Source organism: Mangifera indica, chromosome 2, assembly GCF_011075055.1.
Source record: "Mangifera indica cultivar Alphonso chromosome 2, CATAS_Mindica_2.1, whole genome shotgun sequence".
In the NCBI taxonomy this organism is placed as follows: domain Eukaryota; kingdom Viridiplantae; phylum Streptophyta; class Magnoliopsida; order Sapindales; family Anacardiaceae; genus Mangifera; species Mangifera indica.
The window spans coordinates 22,314,200-22,328,474 of NC_058138.1; the positions used below are offsets into that span (position 1 = coordinate 22,314,200).

Here is a 14,275-nt window from a genome sequence, read left to right on the forward strand (position 1 = left end):
GATCATCCATTAATATATAATTTTTTTAATATTAAATATTGTTGTTCTCCACGAACATTTATTTTCCTGTCTTCTTCAGTCATCTTTTTCTGGCTCCCATTCCTATAAATGCATCCTATCTCTCTCGCTCTCCCTTCCTCTGTTAATAATTAACCCAAAAGGCATTTCAGGTATTTGATCTCTCTCCCTCGTGAGTTTGAGTTGAGTTTATGCATTGATATGTAATTTCTTTCTTTCCTTTTTTAAGTTCAATGACCATGTGTGTTTCTGTGTGTGAATTTTACTCGGGTTCATTTGATGGGTTGGTTCTAAATATGATTTTATTTCATGTTTTAACAAGCTATAATCAATGTACATTTTTGGAGCCGTTGTTTTCTTTACTTGTATTATTCAATTTCTCACATCTAGATCATGGTATCTTTTCATAAAGCTCTGATTTTTACGCGAAACCCTGCAAAAGATTTTGAAGGGCAATCTCTATTTAGGTCATTGTTTTGTTATTTTTAAACAAAAATGCATTCTGGGATATTTTTCAGCTTAATTTGTTAATTGTTTGTGTTTAAAATGGATTGTTTTCCGTCTGTAGAAGGGGAAGTTTAGAGTAGCATTTCTGTTATGTCTACTGTTGGAAATTCAACAAATATATTTTGGCAAGAGTGTCCGGTTGGGAAAATTGAAAGGCAACGGCTACTTAATCAGAAGGGCTGTGTTGTATGGATTACTGGTCTTAGTGGATCAGGTTTGTTTTCAAATTTTATTTTTATTTCTTTATGTCCTTTCACGTTTTCATTTCAAGCCATTTGATTGGAATTTGTTTCTAATTTAATTTTGTAAAATTAAAATTAAAATTTAGGTATGAAGAAGCTGTGGTTTTTTTTTTTCTGTTGAAATGACATCATGTCCAAGTAATAATTTTAAGAACAGTTCTTTGAGTTTAGATGCTTGAATCCTTTATTGAAATTTAGGAATTTATGTTTTGTTTCATGTTTATGTTTTACTCTCAGTAAACAATCATTTACTGGAACAGTGGACAAACATGGATTTCATATCCACTGGACAAACTCTGTGTTTTTACTGCCATAACTTCTGCAATTAGTTTGCTTATGTTTGCAAGCTTAGATGCATAATTATGATGCATACTGAATGAACCAAATATGCTTCTGAAAGGCTGAAAATGCGTCCAACTATGTTGTTGATCTCTCAATTGCAATCTCTTATTTGATTTTTGTAAACTGTCTAGGGAAAAGCACACTTGCATGTTCAGTTAATAGAGAACTCTATTCTAGGGGGAAGCTGTCTTACATACTTGATGGAGACAACCTTCGACATGGACTGAACAAAGATCTTAGTTTTAAAGCAGAAGATCGGACCGAGAATATACGTAGGGTTGGTAAGTATATTTATGAGATAACCTTTAGTTGGAGTTTGAGTTATACAAAATACCCTTATGGAAAGGACCTTTGTATGTGCACATGACATCAACCACCAATGTTGGATTAATCACTATGATCTTACATGTTGTTTGCAAATTTTGTCAGTCATTGAATTGGAGAATTCTCTTAATTTCATATCTTCCACAATAACCATCCCCCTCCCTGCTGCTATCTGCTATTTAATCAATTGTAAAGGCACCCAGCACTACAGACTTTGTGTGCGTATTTGTGCATTATTCTCTGGAGGTAGCTTTTGTCAATGCAACAGGTCCTAATATGGCTCTTCTAAGAGCCTGATCAGCCATAATTAATCATGAAGCGGCCAAAATTCCCATTGACATACAAATTGTTTAATCTGCAGCAGATATAAACTTGTGAATATATGTAATTTTAAATTCTTTCAGTTAGTGAGAAATTTAAGGATGCAGCGGCTTTTCTGTTGCAAAATGTCAATAACTTGCAAAATGTCAACACGGCTGCACTTGATGATTTATTGCATTGTATCATCAATTAGAACAACTGTGAATACTGATGTTTGTCCCAATATTGCATTCTGTGTTTTGGCTTCAAATTTAACAGCACATTCATGTGCTTGTTACATGATTTTGAAGTGATGTATTTTGTTTTAGTTAGTTCTAATTTGTCACTTTTTTCCACTGTAGGAGAAGTGGCGAAGCTTTTTGCAGATGCTGGTTTAATCTGCATTGCCAGTCTGATATCTCCTTATAGAAAAGACCGGGATGCTTGCCGTGCAATGTTGTCTGATCCAAATTTTATTGAGGTTGGACTTCTTTTCTGGATATTTGTTATTTTCTTCCTTTACATTTTCTGTGGAGGAATTGTCATACTAGCTGCACAAATACAGGTTTATATGAACATGCCTCTGGAACTGTGCGAAGCAAGAGATGTTAAAGGCCTTTACAAACTTGCACGTGCTGGCAAGATCAAAGGTTTGGACTTAAAATATATCTTCTGTATTTTTTGTGGGTACTTTTTCTTTGAAGTTTTTTGTTAAAGTTGAAATAAGAAAAGAAATTGTTGACATTTTTACATGGTGCGTATACTGCTCTCGTATTATATCAGTGGTTTATGTTGTTCTAGTTCCATTTTAAACTTCTTGTCCTGACCTTAGGATTTCTAAGGAATATGGGCTACATGGACAAATTTTCTAGAAAGTTTTAAGAGGAGTGTCATACTGCTATTCATGGAACTGTGTTTTATTCTGATTTTGGTCTGTACCACAAAGCTTGAGCTTGTTAAAAAAATGGTGTCAAATGATAGTGCTAACAGTTATCAGCTGACTGGAATCTCTCTTAGTGAAATTGACGCGAACCTTATTAGTTATAATCTCCTGTATCTCAAGGTGCCATTACATCATGTTGCAAGTGTAGATTGCACCTTTTTCTGCATAACCTGAATAATTTATCATCTAGTTTTTCTCTTTTATACTCTTTCTGCTCATATCAACACTATCTTTTCAATTTTGAATACTTTTTAATTAAGTTTTCATAAATCATTGTGCTCATGTCATTTTAATCCATATGTTGTTCTAAAAGCTTTGTACTTCTTAGTAGACTTTCATTTCCAATCATTGATGAGGAGGTGCTACTGGAGCACTTAAATCCTTCTCACATGCCATTGTTTGGAGTCTTAGGATTATCTGGCTTATTAGAACTTTCATCTTATTGCCTAATTATTTCATTGGGATTAATTCTTTATACACTCAATATGTGACTAAATGGAAAAATGGAGCCTTCTTTAAATTACTCTCGTATCACTTCCCACTAATCATATTGTCTTTGTAGGTTTTACTGGGATAGATGATCCTTATGAACCGCCATTGAATTGTGAGGTGTGCTTTAACCTAAATTTACTATGGTTGTGTTCACATAATTTCTTGTATGAATCTTTAAGCTACCATGTCATGTACAATGCCTGGCTTAATAATTTTCTGCATTTTGAACTGGATTTTATATATTCTTTCCCCAGATGGAAATAAAACAGGAGGATGGAGTTTGCCCAACGCCAGGTGCCATGGCAGGACAGGTAGTGACTTATTTAGAGGAGAAAGGATTTCTACAAGATCAGTGATCAACTCCATGCATTCCTTTGATGTTTACACAAAGATCTTATATAACCCTGAACATCAAAAGGGTCTTTGCTTTACCACCTGTGAACTAGAGGAGGTTAGAATGTTCTAAGTGTAAACCTTGTCATTTTAGTAGCTTCCAGTATAGGGAACATATTTTTTGTGAACAATTTAGGGCTTTTGAGGGGCAGGATGTATAAGGTTTGTGGAATGCTAGCTATTGAATTACCAATACCATTTAGTTTGATCTTTGTAAGCTTCTTATTTAATTTCTTATCATCAGAAATATATAAAGCTGTATTCTGGAAATATTTATCTATGAATATCAGTTCATTTATAAACCAATTTGAGGTTCATTACTGTTTTAATATTCTGTTAGGATGCATATTTAGATGGAAAGTGGGCAGTTATGAAATAGAGAGGAATAAGAGAGGGATTGGGAAAGGGGAGAGAGGAGAGGAAATTGGGTTTTGTTTAGGCATTCTTCCATTGATTGAGGGAAAGATTTAACCTCTAGAAAGCCAGTGGAAGTGGGGGGAGTCTAGCCGCTCAAGTAGCTAGACAAATTAAGGAGAGATTTTGGCTGAGGGGAAATTGTTGATTGTTCATTCTCCTTTTTGTCATTGTTTTGTGTGTAAAGGAATAGTCACTCTCATCCATTGTAAATCTGGTTGGGTTAACGCATATTCATTCTCTATACTCGCCTATTTCTGCTATTAATCTTTCCTTCTAAGAGCCTGTTTGCTTGATATTTGCTTGGTTTCTACCAATTTGTTATTAGTTGTTTGTAGAGTTTGCCAGGTTCCTAACATATTCATTTGAATGTTCGCCAAATGCGACAAAACAGTTATGCCAAAATTTTCAGTCACACGATCAGGTCACAACCATCTGTCGTAAATTACCATGTTTAAAGTTCCTGCAATTGCTGCCAGTTTTCTGGTTTGTGCATATTTTAGCTATGTTTATAACAAAAAGTGACTCCATGTGTGTGGATGCCGTGTTGTTGATTCAGATACTAGAAGTTGGAATGCCTTTATGTTGCATCCTTACTAATATATCTTTATTAATTTAAAAATTTATCATTTATATCCGTAAAAATATTAAATCTCTTAGTGACTTTAGAAGTTATTACATATATCTTTGAACCTTATAATTTTTCAATCATCAATGAGGAAGTAGTCGAATCGGCTATAGTCGGAGGGAGTTGTTATTGGAAAAGATGAAAGAGACATAATCACCGCATGAAAAGGGAGATGAGACATGAATGATCAATAATAACGATAGACTAAATCAATTTTTTTACAATAAAAACTTGAGATAAAAACAAAAGAGATTTATTTGATAGAGATTAATATATTTTTTGGAAAATTGATTGAGACCAAATTGAAAAGAGATAACTAAGGACAAGGAGAAACAACAATTACAGGAATAGAAAAAAAAAGAGGAAAAAGAAAGAAAAAAAAGGGAAAAAGACAAAATGTAAATAATATAGGAGAATAGGAAAACTAAAAAAAAAAAAAAAAAGGGGAAAAGTGAAAATAAAAAAGAAAGGTAAAGAGAAAATGGAAAAAGATGTTCAAAATGATTCTCTATCTTTCATTTGACAAAACTCATCAAAATAAGTGGATGAGCATGAATTCTGAAACTTAACAGTTGCAACCATAGTTTCATCAATCTTCTGGGGGTACATTGTTATTTGCTTTAATAAAATCTCTAATTTGTTTCAATTATGATATGGCCCATGGACGAAATCAAAAATTATAAAATAATATTATATATTTAAATAAAATTATATGTATATATTTTTTATATACAAATATATATATAAAATTAAATAATTTTAAATTAATAATAAAACATTATCTAATTATATAATAATATATTTATATACCAAAAATAAAAATATATATAATTATTCAATATAATCGGTAACTTTACACTATTTTTGAGACTTGTTACATGAAGACAAACAGACACATAACATACATTATTCTAATCGTTTCCCTTTTTTAATTCCTTTTCTCTGAAAGACAAAGCAGAGAAAACAACAACACGGAAAACCAGAGCTATGGTTTTGAACAGCTCCGTGGTGGTGACAGTGGCCAATGTATCAGCAAACGTCTGCCAATATGTAGCTTGTAACCCAGAAAGACTGCCCGCCGATCAGGTTCTCCGCCTTCTCTGCTGCTTTCCTCTCCAACAATTCCGCCGTCTCGCGCTTTCTCTCTGGACTTATTTATGCTTCTCCTCCGATAATTCCTACTGGTCGTCTGATCAAGACACCGACGATTCTCACTCTGATTGAGTTCTTTTCTCTCGTTTGGAGCCAGGCAATACCCAGATGGTGTTTTGTATGAATATGTGCAGCTGTTTTTGTCTTTGATTTTGGAATTTTGTTGTGTAATTGATAATGAAATGGCAGTTGAATGTTTTGGCTTGTGAATGGAAACTTGTTTTACTTTTTTTTTTAGGTTTTTTTTTTTCCGTCAGATTTGGATCAGGGTTTGATTTTGTTTTTTTTGTGTTGCTGCTTCCATTACTGTAAAATTGTGGAAATGTTTTTCCATCTGAAAAAAAAAAAATGAAGCCTGGGGATTAAAAAAATTTTAAATTATTAATTAATTTGGGTAAATATGATTAGGGTTTGTATTAATTCTAATATAAACACGAATGCATTCCACTTTAGCATCATTACAGCATTATTTATTTTATAAGAAATTTTGGGAATATTTATGATATAATAAAACTATGTGTACCCACTTTGGATACATAAATATATACACATTTATATGTGTCCTCACGTGATTGGATGATTTTGAATTAAGAATAAAATAATAACCAATTATATGATGATACATATGAGTATATATACATTTGTATACCAAAAATAGGTACATATAGTATTGCTCTTTATGATATAAGGATATTAAATATTGGTCAAAAGATTTGTTCCAACTTATGGCTCCATGGAAACCCAAACTTTAAAAAATTTAAAATCCCATCCATAAATAAATTTTGATTAAAATTTTTTGTGATAGATAAAAATAAGTAAAAATAAAATTATTATTTTAATAATATTATTAAAAATATATAACTTCAATCATTCTTTCTTTCTTTTAAATTTTAAAAATTAATAATTTTACTCTTATTTAAATATTTTTAATTTAAAAAAATGACTATTTTTTTCTCCCTCCCACTTATTTATTTTTAATCCTCTTTTCGGCCATCACTGCACCTCCAATGACTTTCTCCACTCTGTATCATTTAATTCAAATTGGAACCAATGTATCATGTAAATTCATCAGGGAATATACAAATAAGAGTATGAGACAATGTGAAGAAGACAAAAGGGAATGAGAGAGCAGAATACTTGTGTTGAAACGAAACAAAGAACGGAAGAAGACAAACCAAGGAGAGAAGAATTATGTGACATTGTTTGATATGAAGATAACAAAAGAAATCTTTTCATTAATAAAAATCAAATGTCTTTATATACAGCAAAACCAGTAGAGTGTTTTTCTGTCATCTCCTCCATTTCTCTGATAAAAATCACAATGCAAATTTCCAAATTTTTCAAAGCAAAGTGGCACTGCAGCAGCAGCTGCTGCTGCTGCTATAACTTGTATAACCAACGTTCCTCATTCAGAATCACTTTCCACACTCCCTGTGCCCTTCAATCCTCTTGGTTTCTGCATCAAACACAGAATCTAACTCATCAATCATCTTTGCAACAATAAACACAAACAAAATTGTATCAAAACAAAACAGAACTACTAGCCAGTCTCAGTGTCATCTGCTAGATCAGTATCTAAAGAGAAACATGCAATGATTTTAGATGCCAAATGAAATGATTAGCTTCATCGGCATCAATGTTTATAGATAGCAATTGAGGGTTTGGCATCGACTTGAAAAGATGACATCATATCAGGGTAAGAGGATTGAAGATTGAATTACCTTCTTAGAGTTCTTCTTCTCCCTAACTTCATACCTTTCTCGGCACATATCAGTCAACCAAGCACCAGGACTTACCAACTGCCACCCACCAGAACAAATAATTGAAAAATAAAGAAAAGTAAACAAGGAAACAAACCAACCCACATACACAAAGTGCTTGCAGAACTTACAAGTAAACTTCTTTGAATAATCTTGGCTCTCTTTTTAGGCCTTTGAGGGGGCTTACACCCTTTCATAGCTAAGAAATCCTCCTCTTTTTCTTTGTTTGACAAAGTAATGTACAGCTTCGGCCAAACAACCAATTTATTTTCCTCTCCATTATTAGCATCCACAGGAACCTTGCCATTCTCATCACCGACCACTGATGCTCTTGTAGAGTAGTACCTATCTTCCTTCTCAGGTGACAATGATTTTCGGTTGCCATTTGTGCCCAACCGGAGTATTGCAGCCTCAGAATTCCTGAACCCATAAACAACCATAATTAAATCTCCATTTTTGATAGTCTTGTTGGGAGGGAACATGAACAATTATGAGAAAACCACTCAACACACATACAAAAGTTCTTTTATTTCTTTTTCTATTTCTGTTTCTCAGCAACCAAATAGAAGATAACACCACAAAATAAACATAAATAAAGGGGGGAAAAAGCTGAAACCCAACATCTTGTACACAGATTTATCCAAAATTGGAATTTTCTTCTTTTAGGAGAATCCTTGAACTGTTATAAATTCAGAAAAATCTTGTCTTACCTGCTATTTTCTTTTGTTTTCTCAGCGACCAAACAAAAAGGGCAAGAGAAAGACACCGAAGTAACAAAACCAAAAGGCTCTGAAAACTCAATATTTCAAACAAATAGAAGAAATCTGTCTCACCTAGTGAGACGGGTTGTGGTTTCTTTGTCGGAGGCAGTGACCAGACATCGATCGATTCTTGTGATTCTCCTGCCAATTACGCCGTTTGGCTTCTGTGAAAGCTTTTGTGGGTCCTTGACTCTCACACATCTTAACCTCTTCTTGTTTCCCCACTGTAAAACAAACTTCGGCTCCATTGATGATAATGATTTACAAATTTTCTGATTCTTCTCTTCCTTCTTCATGCCTACCAACAAAACAAACCCAGAAAATCTGAGCTTCGTTTGCTCATAAAGGTAAGAGCACAAGAAAATTAATCAGCAAAAAAAAAAATTATATTTTTGTGATACCCATTTCGGGTCCTTGACTAATTCAGTGGTTTTTGGAAGTGAGATTCAAAGAGATGATAAAATATCAGGAGGAGAAGAAGATTAACGATTTTTTTTCGTCAACCAATCTGAGAAATTTACATTTTTCTTCCGTTTTAGGAGTCCAGGAAGCGGGGAAAGTTAGACAGGAAATCGAAATTGAAGTTGGAAAAACGAATTAAAAATCACATATTTCAGTTTCTTTAAATTACCAAGACAAAACAGCAACAGAAACAGAAAATTTGAAGAAAGATTTTCCAGATACAGAGACGATTATCATCTAAGCTCAAGATCTACAACTACACAAAAAAAAAAAAAAAAAAGATCACAGAACACTGTGTGGGAGTATTTCATCATAAGAAAAAGCAAAAACAATAACATACATGTTATGTCATAGAAGAAAACATGACAAGTTTCTCATGATAAACAACAACAACAACAACAGCAACAGAAACCCTCTCTTCTTTCTCAATTCCTCTGTTTTCTCTCTTAAACACGAACAGCAAGACTTTATTTTTCTATTCCTTCTCCCTTTGTGCTTAAACAGAGAGCTGTTTAAATTGTGCTTCTCTCAGTCTTCAACTCTTTGTATAGGAATTTCTTCTTCTTTCTGCGTCTCTTTTCTCTCTCTGTCTGTCTATTTAATGCATGGTGACAAAAGGTGATAAAAATAACTCAAGATTTTGACGACCGTTGGATCGATGATAGACGGTTGGATTGGGGGGTTCAGTTGCTGTTCAAAACATAGCGGACGAGGGAAGAAAATTTGGGTTGGGTTGAGTTGGAATGGGCTCGGCTGTTATAAATAACTTCAGCCCAATTTTACTTCCGTCCATATAGACATAGTGAAAGTGATCTGTACTTGAACAGATGCCAAACCTAAGCTTGACTTAAATTTATAATAATAAGGTCAAGATCAACCTAGGTTCACTCATTGATGATGAATTCACTGGAAAAGAAAAAATAATCCAGAGATGAAGATGAAAATTATTTAATGATTCAATCGAGTTAAACTAAAACTTTCGGATAAACATGAGTAATAATTTTTTTTAATAACAATAAATATATTTTATATTGAATAATATTAGGATAATTAAGTAAAGAAATCATATATTAAGAAAACTAAAGTAATTGGGAGGATAAAGGGAGAAGAAGGGCCATAAATTGCAGAAGCACAGCTGTATGGCACCCATCAGCCAGGAACGGGACAGGGCAGGACACCCTGTGCTAACTAATGACCCGGTTGGGCTGGGACACCTCAAAACTGCTTTTTCTTTATCTTTAATAATAACAACAAATCATTCATGCATGTGCCTCCTCTTAACCACTAATTTTATCTCTATATAAACCCTTTTCCTTCTGTTCTTCCTGACACCTGTGCCACTCTTCTCTGCATTTTCTCTCTCTCTCTCTCACTTTCCCGGGAAAATTCGGTGCCAATGGAGACAGCTTTGAAGATGAGACTGTTTTTGGGCATGGTGGTGATTGTGGTTTTGGCTGCCTCAGGAGTACAGAATGTTGCGGCTGCTGATGCTCCAGCTCCTTCTGCCACTTCTGATGCCACCTTCTTTCTGCCAACCTTGTTTGCTTCTCTTGTAGCTCTCGCATTTGGGATGATGCTTTTCTAAATTGTTCTCTTTTGCTTTCTTTTCAAATTGTGTAGAGAGTTGTTTCTCTGCATTGAGCTTTCTGTTTTGTTAATGTCATTTACTGTTGTATAATTAAGGTCCATGTTTGATTTGGTAATTTTCTGGTTAATTATTTATCTTTGTTTCTTTTTTATATATATATATTTTTTAGTATCATGTTATTTATAATAAATATCAATTTGATTCAAAATTATCTTGTTATGAGTTTGATCTTGGTATAACTTTAACAAGTTTCAAATTCAAGCTCTCTTTTATAAAAAGTCTACATTATTTTCATATTATCTTTTAAAAATACCAAATAATATAATTACGTAGCATCATGCTTACCTAAATGGGTGAGTACATCAAATTTTATATAATTTTTTTAATTAATTTCATGTATTAGATTCAAATTCATTTAAAAGAAAAAATAAAATATGCCAAATTTAAATATAAAAATAAAATTATACCTATTACAAATTATTCATAACAATTTATTCAAACGCAAAATATGAAATAACGAATCAATAATGTTACATGTATAAAATTTATGCACAAACTGATATGACAGCGATGTAACAAATGCTACATCAGTGTCATTAAATTAAATATTTTATTTCTACAATTTTTTTCCTGTAAAAAAAGGCAAAAGTAGTTGACAAATTACCTCCAACTATTGTCACATCAGTTTATGCATAAATTCTATGCATGTAATAAGGATGGCAACAGGGAGGGGCGGGGAAGGGATCTCAATCCCCGTCCCCATAGGGGATATCAATCCCCGTCTTCGCTACGGGGATGAAAATGATTCCCCATCCTCTCCACGCAAAAAAAAATCCCCTTTCTGTACCCGCAAAAAAAATATATTTTTTTAACCTTGTAAATAACAAAATTAAGCAAAATTAAAATTAATCAACTATTTCAAATATCATAAATATAATATATTAACTTTTTTAATATATACAACAAAAATCTAAATAAATTTTAAAAATATAAATAATTTAAAACTATAAAAATATATTAGTATTTTAAATAAATATATTAATATAAAGTGACGAAGATAGGGGTGGGGAGGGGAAGGCGGGGAGGGGACACATGCATCCCCATTCCCGGCCCGTCCCCTATTACAGAGATTTTTTTCATCTCTATCCCCGTCCTCATCCCCGTTTCTATCGGGGAATCTTCTCCCCGTTAGGGTCGGGGCCTTAAAGTCAGACCCAAATTACCATCCCTAACATGTAACATTATTGATATTGAATTAGAGGTTTGGATTTTATACCATCATAAACAGATTTAATTATCATAAATGGACAACTTTGGCAGTAGATTAATAAACTAATTTACGTGGTATTTACCAATTTGATGGTTGGATTTCACTTAAAAGAGTGGTTAATTTCAGCAAAATTCATTTTTTAGTAATAAAAAATAATAATTTGATAATGTCCTTTATATAATTTACTAAAAAAAATAATGATTTAAATATTATAAATTCTTAAACCCTCGAAGGAGGCTAATTTGGTAATTAAAGCAATCACCACTATAAATATAGATCCTCCCAAACCCTAACCTCAATACAGTTCTAGCAGTTTCCTCAGCCTCCCTGTCCTCCTCTCTCTCGCTCTGCGAAATCCTTCACTTTCTGTGGTATGTTCATCCGAATCCATCTTGCCTCTTTGAGTAGCCATATGAATTCACAATCAATTTCATATTTGGTTTAGTTAGGAGGCAGATATTGAGCTATAGGCCTTTTGAGGGGACTCTTAAATGCTCTAATTAATCGTCCCCCAAGCAGCCTTGTACATTTTCCTTTATACCGTCTTAAAACTCATGTTTGTTTGTTTCAATGTTGCCTCTCGAATAACCAGAAGGTTGATTTAATTCCACACCATTTGGTTCAGACAGAGGCTTATAGTAACACGCAGCATAAAAGGTATAACTTGTACCCATTCTTCTTTAGTTTGGGATGTTTCCTTTCAGCTTCGGATATTTGAATGATTCAAAATTTGAGGCTTTTATGATGATTATTAGTTTTTGAAATATAATGCTTGTTAAAGGATTGTTGTTGTTTGTAGTATAGGGGTTTGTGATGGATTCTGAGATTTCTTGGGGTTTTTCTTATTAATTAGTTATTACCGAAAATTGTCTGATGAGAGTTTCTTGTTTTTGGGTAAAAAATGCACCATCGGTACAACAGCCTTGCTTGAGGAAAGACCAAGTGTCCCCATAATAGAGTGGCACTTTGTCCTTGCGGAGGCTGAAAAAAGAGGTGTTTTCCTGAGTCAGTTTGAGGGATAGGAACAAATCACCTCTGTTTAGGGTTGGCAACGGGGAGGGGATATCAATCACTGTCCCCGGCTTGTCACCGTTACGGGGATAATAAAGAATCTCCGTCCCCTCCCCACGAAGGAAAATCCCCTCTTCGTCCTCTCCCAATCCTCTCTTTGTCTCCGCGGAGAAAAATCCTCTCCCCATCCCCTCCCTATGTCCGTTAATATAAATTTTAATTCCTTCATATATTTTAATAAATAAAATAAATCATACTTTTTCAAAATATCACTTGTTACAATAGTTACAAAATATTCATTATTTTTTTAGTTCAAATATAAAGTTTTCACAAAATTTAACAATATGGAATAATCAATCTTTTCATTAGTAACTCTTCATATTGAAATCATTATTATGAAGATTTTTTTCATATGTATCCCTATCCTCGATTACGAAGATTTTTTTTCATTCCCATCTCCGTTCCTTTTCCTGTTTTTATCGGGGAATCCTCTCTCCGTTAGGGTCGGGGCCCTTAAAGTCGGGCTCAAATTGTCATCCTTATCTCTGTTCCTTTCCTATAGATGACTTCGGACAATTTAATCTAGTTAGTCATTAGCAATCATAAGGTTATTGCATAAGTTTTTATTTTCTTCTGATCTTTCCAGAATCTGATCATGTCTAGGCTTAAAGTTTGCCTTGCATTTACTTTACAATGCCTCATTTGTTTTGGTAGTGAATCTTGGTAATAATAAAACTATATCTACCCAATTTTGAATATCCAATTGGGTTTCCAGATATCCTGCTACATACTCAAAATTTGGTACACCTCGCACATACAAATGTAAAAGTGTAAAGATTGTGTTGTTGTAATATAAATTTGGTGTATTGATTATTAATAAAATTATATGTATGTATTTTGAGTATATAAACACATTTATATATATTATCAAATGATTGAGTGATTTTGAATTAAAGATAAATTAACACCAATAATGTGATGATGATATATATAAATGTATATATATTTGTGTACTTAAAGTGAGTATGCTGAATATTGCTCTTATTATCACTTGGCATTAAAAGTGGAAGTATGGCAAGCAATTATTCCAAAAGATTAAGTATAACTAAACCTAATGTAATCATGTTTGGATATGATTTATGGTGAATAATTGTCTCAATCCTTTGGAATTAGGAATCTCATCTATTTTTGTAGTGCCCTATATTATGTTGAGGCCGGTAAGTAGCTTGGGCTTTAAGGTTTGGACTAATCTTGGACAGGTCCCACGCAAGTTGGTATTGGTGGATCAGTTTGTGCCCAATTGAGTAGACATGGCAGCTGCTTTTGCTATTATCCTTTAGTTTAAATGATTATTTCCCATCCAACTTTGATGAAATTATGCAATTTCATTCAATTCCACTCTCTTTTCTTCCCCTTAAATGTTGAAGCAATGCCGTATACAACTACTCTTAACAAATTGAGACACTGATTATCAATTCTCCAGACCATCATACAAAATCACTTAATAAATTAGGAGTACAAAATTATAAATGATAAGCTCAATTTTATTTTGTTATAACCAATCTCTAATAGTAATTAGTTTGATGAAATGCGAGATTCATAGAAAGACAATTTTTCACCTGTAAGGTTGACAATAATTAGTTTTCAACGTGAACACAAGCTACACTT

The 14,275-nt window shown here is 33.2% G+C and overlaps 2 protein-coding genes, 1 long non-coding RNA gene and 2 other non-coding genes across 7 annotated transcripts; 4 read left to right on the forward strand and 1 right to left on the reverse strand.

The window, feature by feature from the left end:
• The first annotated feature begins 33 nt into the window (after positions 1 to 33).
• LOC123205522 (adenylyl-sulfate kinase 3) lies at positions 34 to 3,878 on the forward strand. Of its 2 annotated transcripts, XM_044622503.1 has the most exons (7): positions 58 to 170; positions 587 to 739; positions 1,241 to 1,390; positions 2,096 to 2,214; positions 2,299 to 2,383; positions 3,239 to 3,285; positions 3,423 to 3,878. In XM_044622503.1, the coding sequence occupies exons 2-7, from the start codon at positions 616 to 618 to the stop codon at positions 3,522 to 3,524; spliced, it is 627 nt and encodes a 208-aa protein (XP_044478438.1). In that variant the 5' UTR covers positions 58 to 170; positions 587 to 615; the 3' UTR covers positions 3,525 to 3,878. The 2 variants fall into 2 exon arrangements, with proteins under 2 accessions (XP_044478430.1, XP_044478438.1); XM_044622495.1 differs by lacking the exon at positions 3,239 to 3,285 and having other exon boundaries at positions 34 to 170.
• A 3,086-nt stretch (positions 3,879 to 6,964) lies between these two features.
• LOC123199580 lies at positions 6,965 to 9,327 on the reverse strand. Its single transcript, XM_044614616.1, has 5 exons — positions 9,079 to 9,327; positions 8,349 to 8,574; positions 7,647 to 7,935; positions 7,477 to 7,554; positions 6,965 to 7,211 (listed from the first exon to the last, which is right to left on the reverse strand). The coding sequence occupies exons 2-5, from the start codon at positions 8,570 to 8,572 to the stop codon at positions 7,161 to 7,163; spliced, it is 642 nt and encodes a 213-aa protein (XP_044470551.1). The 5' UTR covers positions 8,573 to 8,574; positions 9,079 to 9,327; the 3' UTR covers positions 6,965 to 7,160.
• Positions 9,328 to 11,859: 2,532 nt separating this feature from the next.
• On the forward strand, positions 11,860 to 14,026 carry LOC123203947. 2 transcript variants are annotated; one of them, XR_006499414.1, is made up of 2 exons: positions 11,860 to 12,253; positions 13,867 to 14,026. It is a non-coding gene; the product is annotated as an uncharacterized LOC123203947 (long non-coding RNA). The 2 variants fall into 2 exon arrangements; XR_006499425.1 differs by lacking the exon at positions 13,867 to 14,026 and adding an exon at positions 12,518 to 13,383.
• On the forward strand, positions 12,031 to 12,127 carry LOC123209858. The gene has a single exon (XR_006501165.1). It is a non-coding gene; the product is annotated as a small nucleolar RNA U19 (small nucleolar RNA).
• LOC123209865 lies at positions 12,169 to 12,312 on the forward strand. The gene has a single exon (XR_006501171.1). It is a non-coding gene; the product is annotated as a small nucleolar RNA snoR138 (small nucleolar RNA).
• Positions 14,027 to 14,275: the final 249 nt, after the last annotated feature.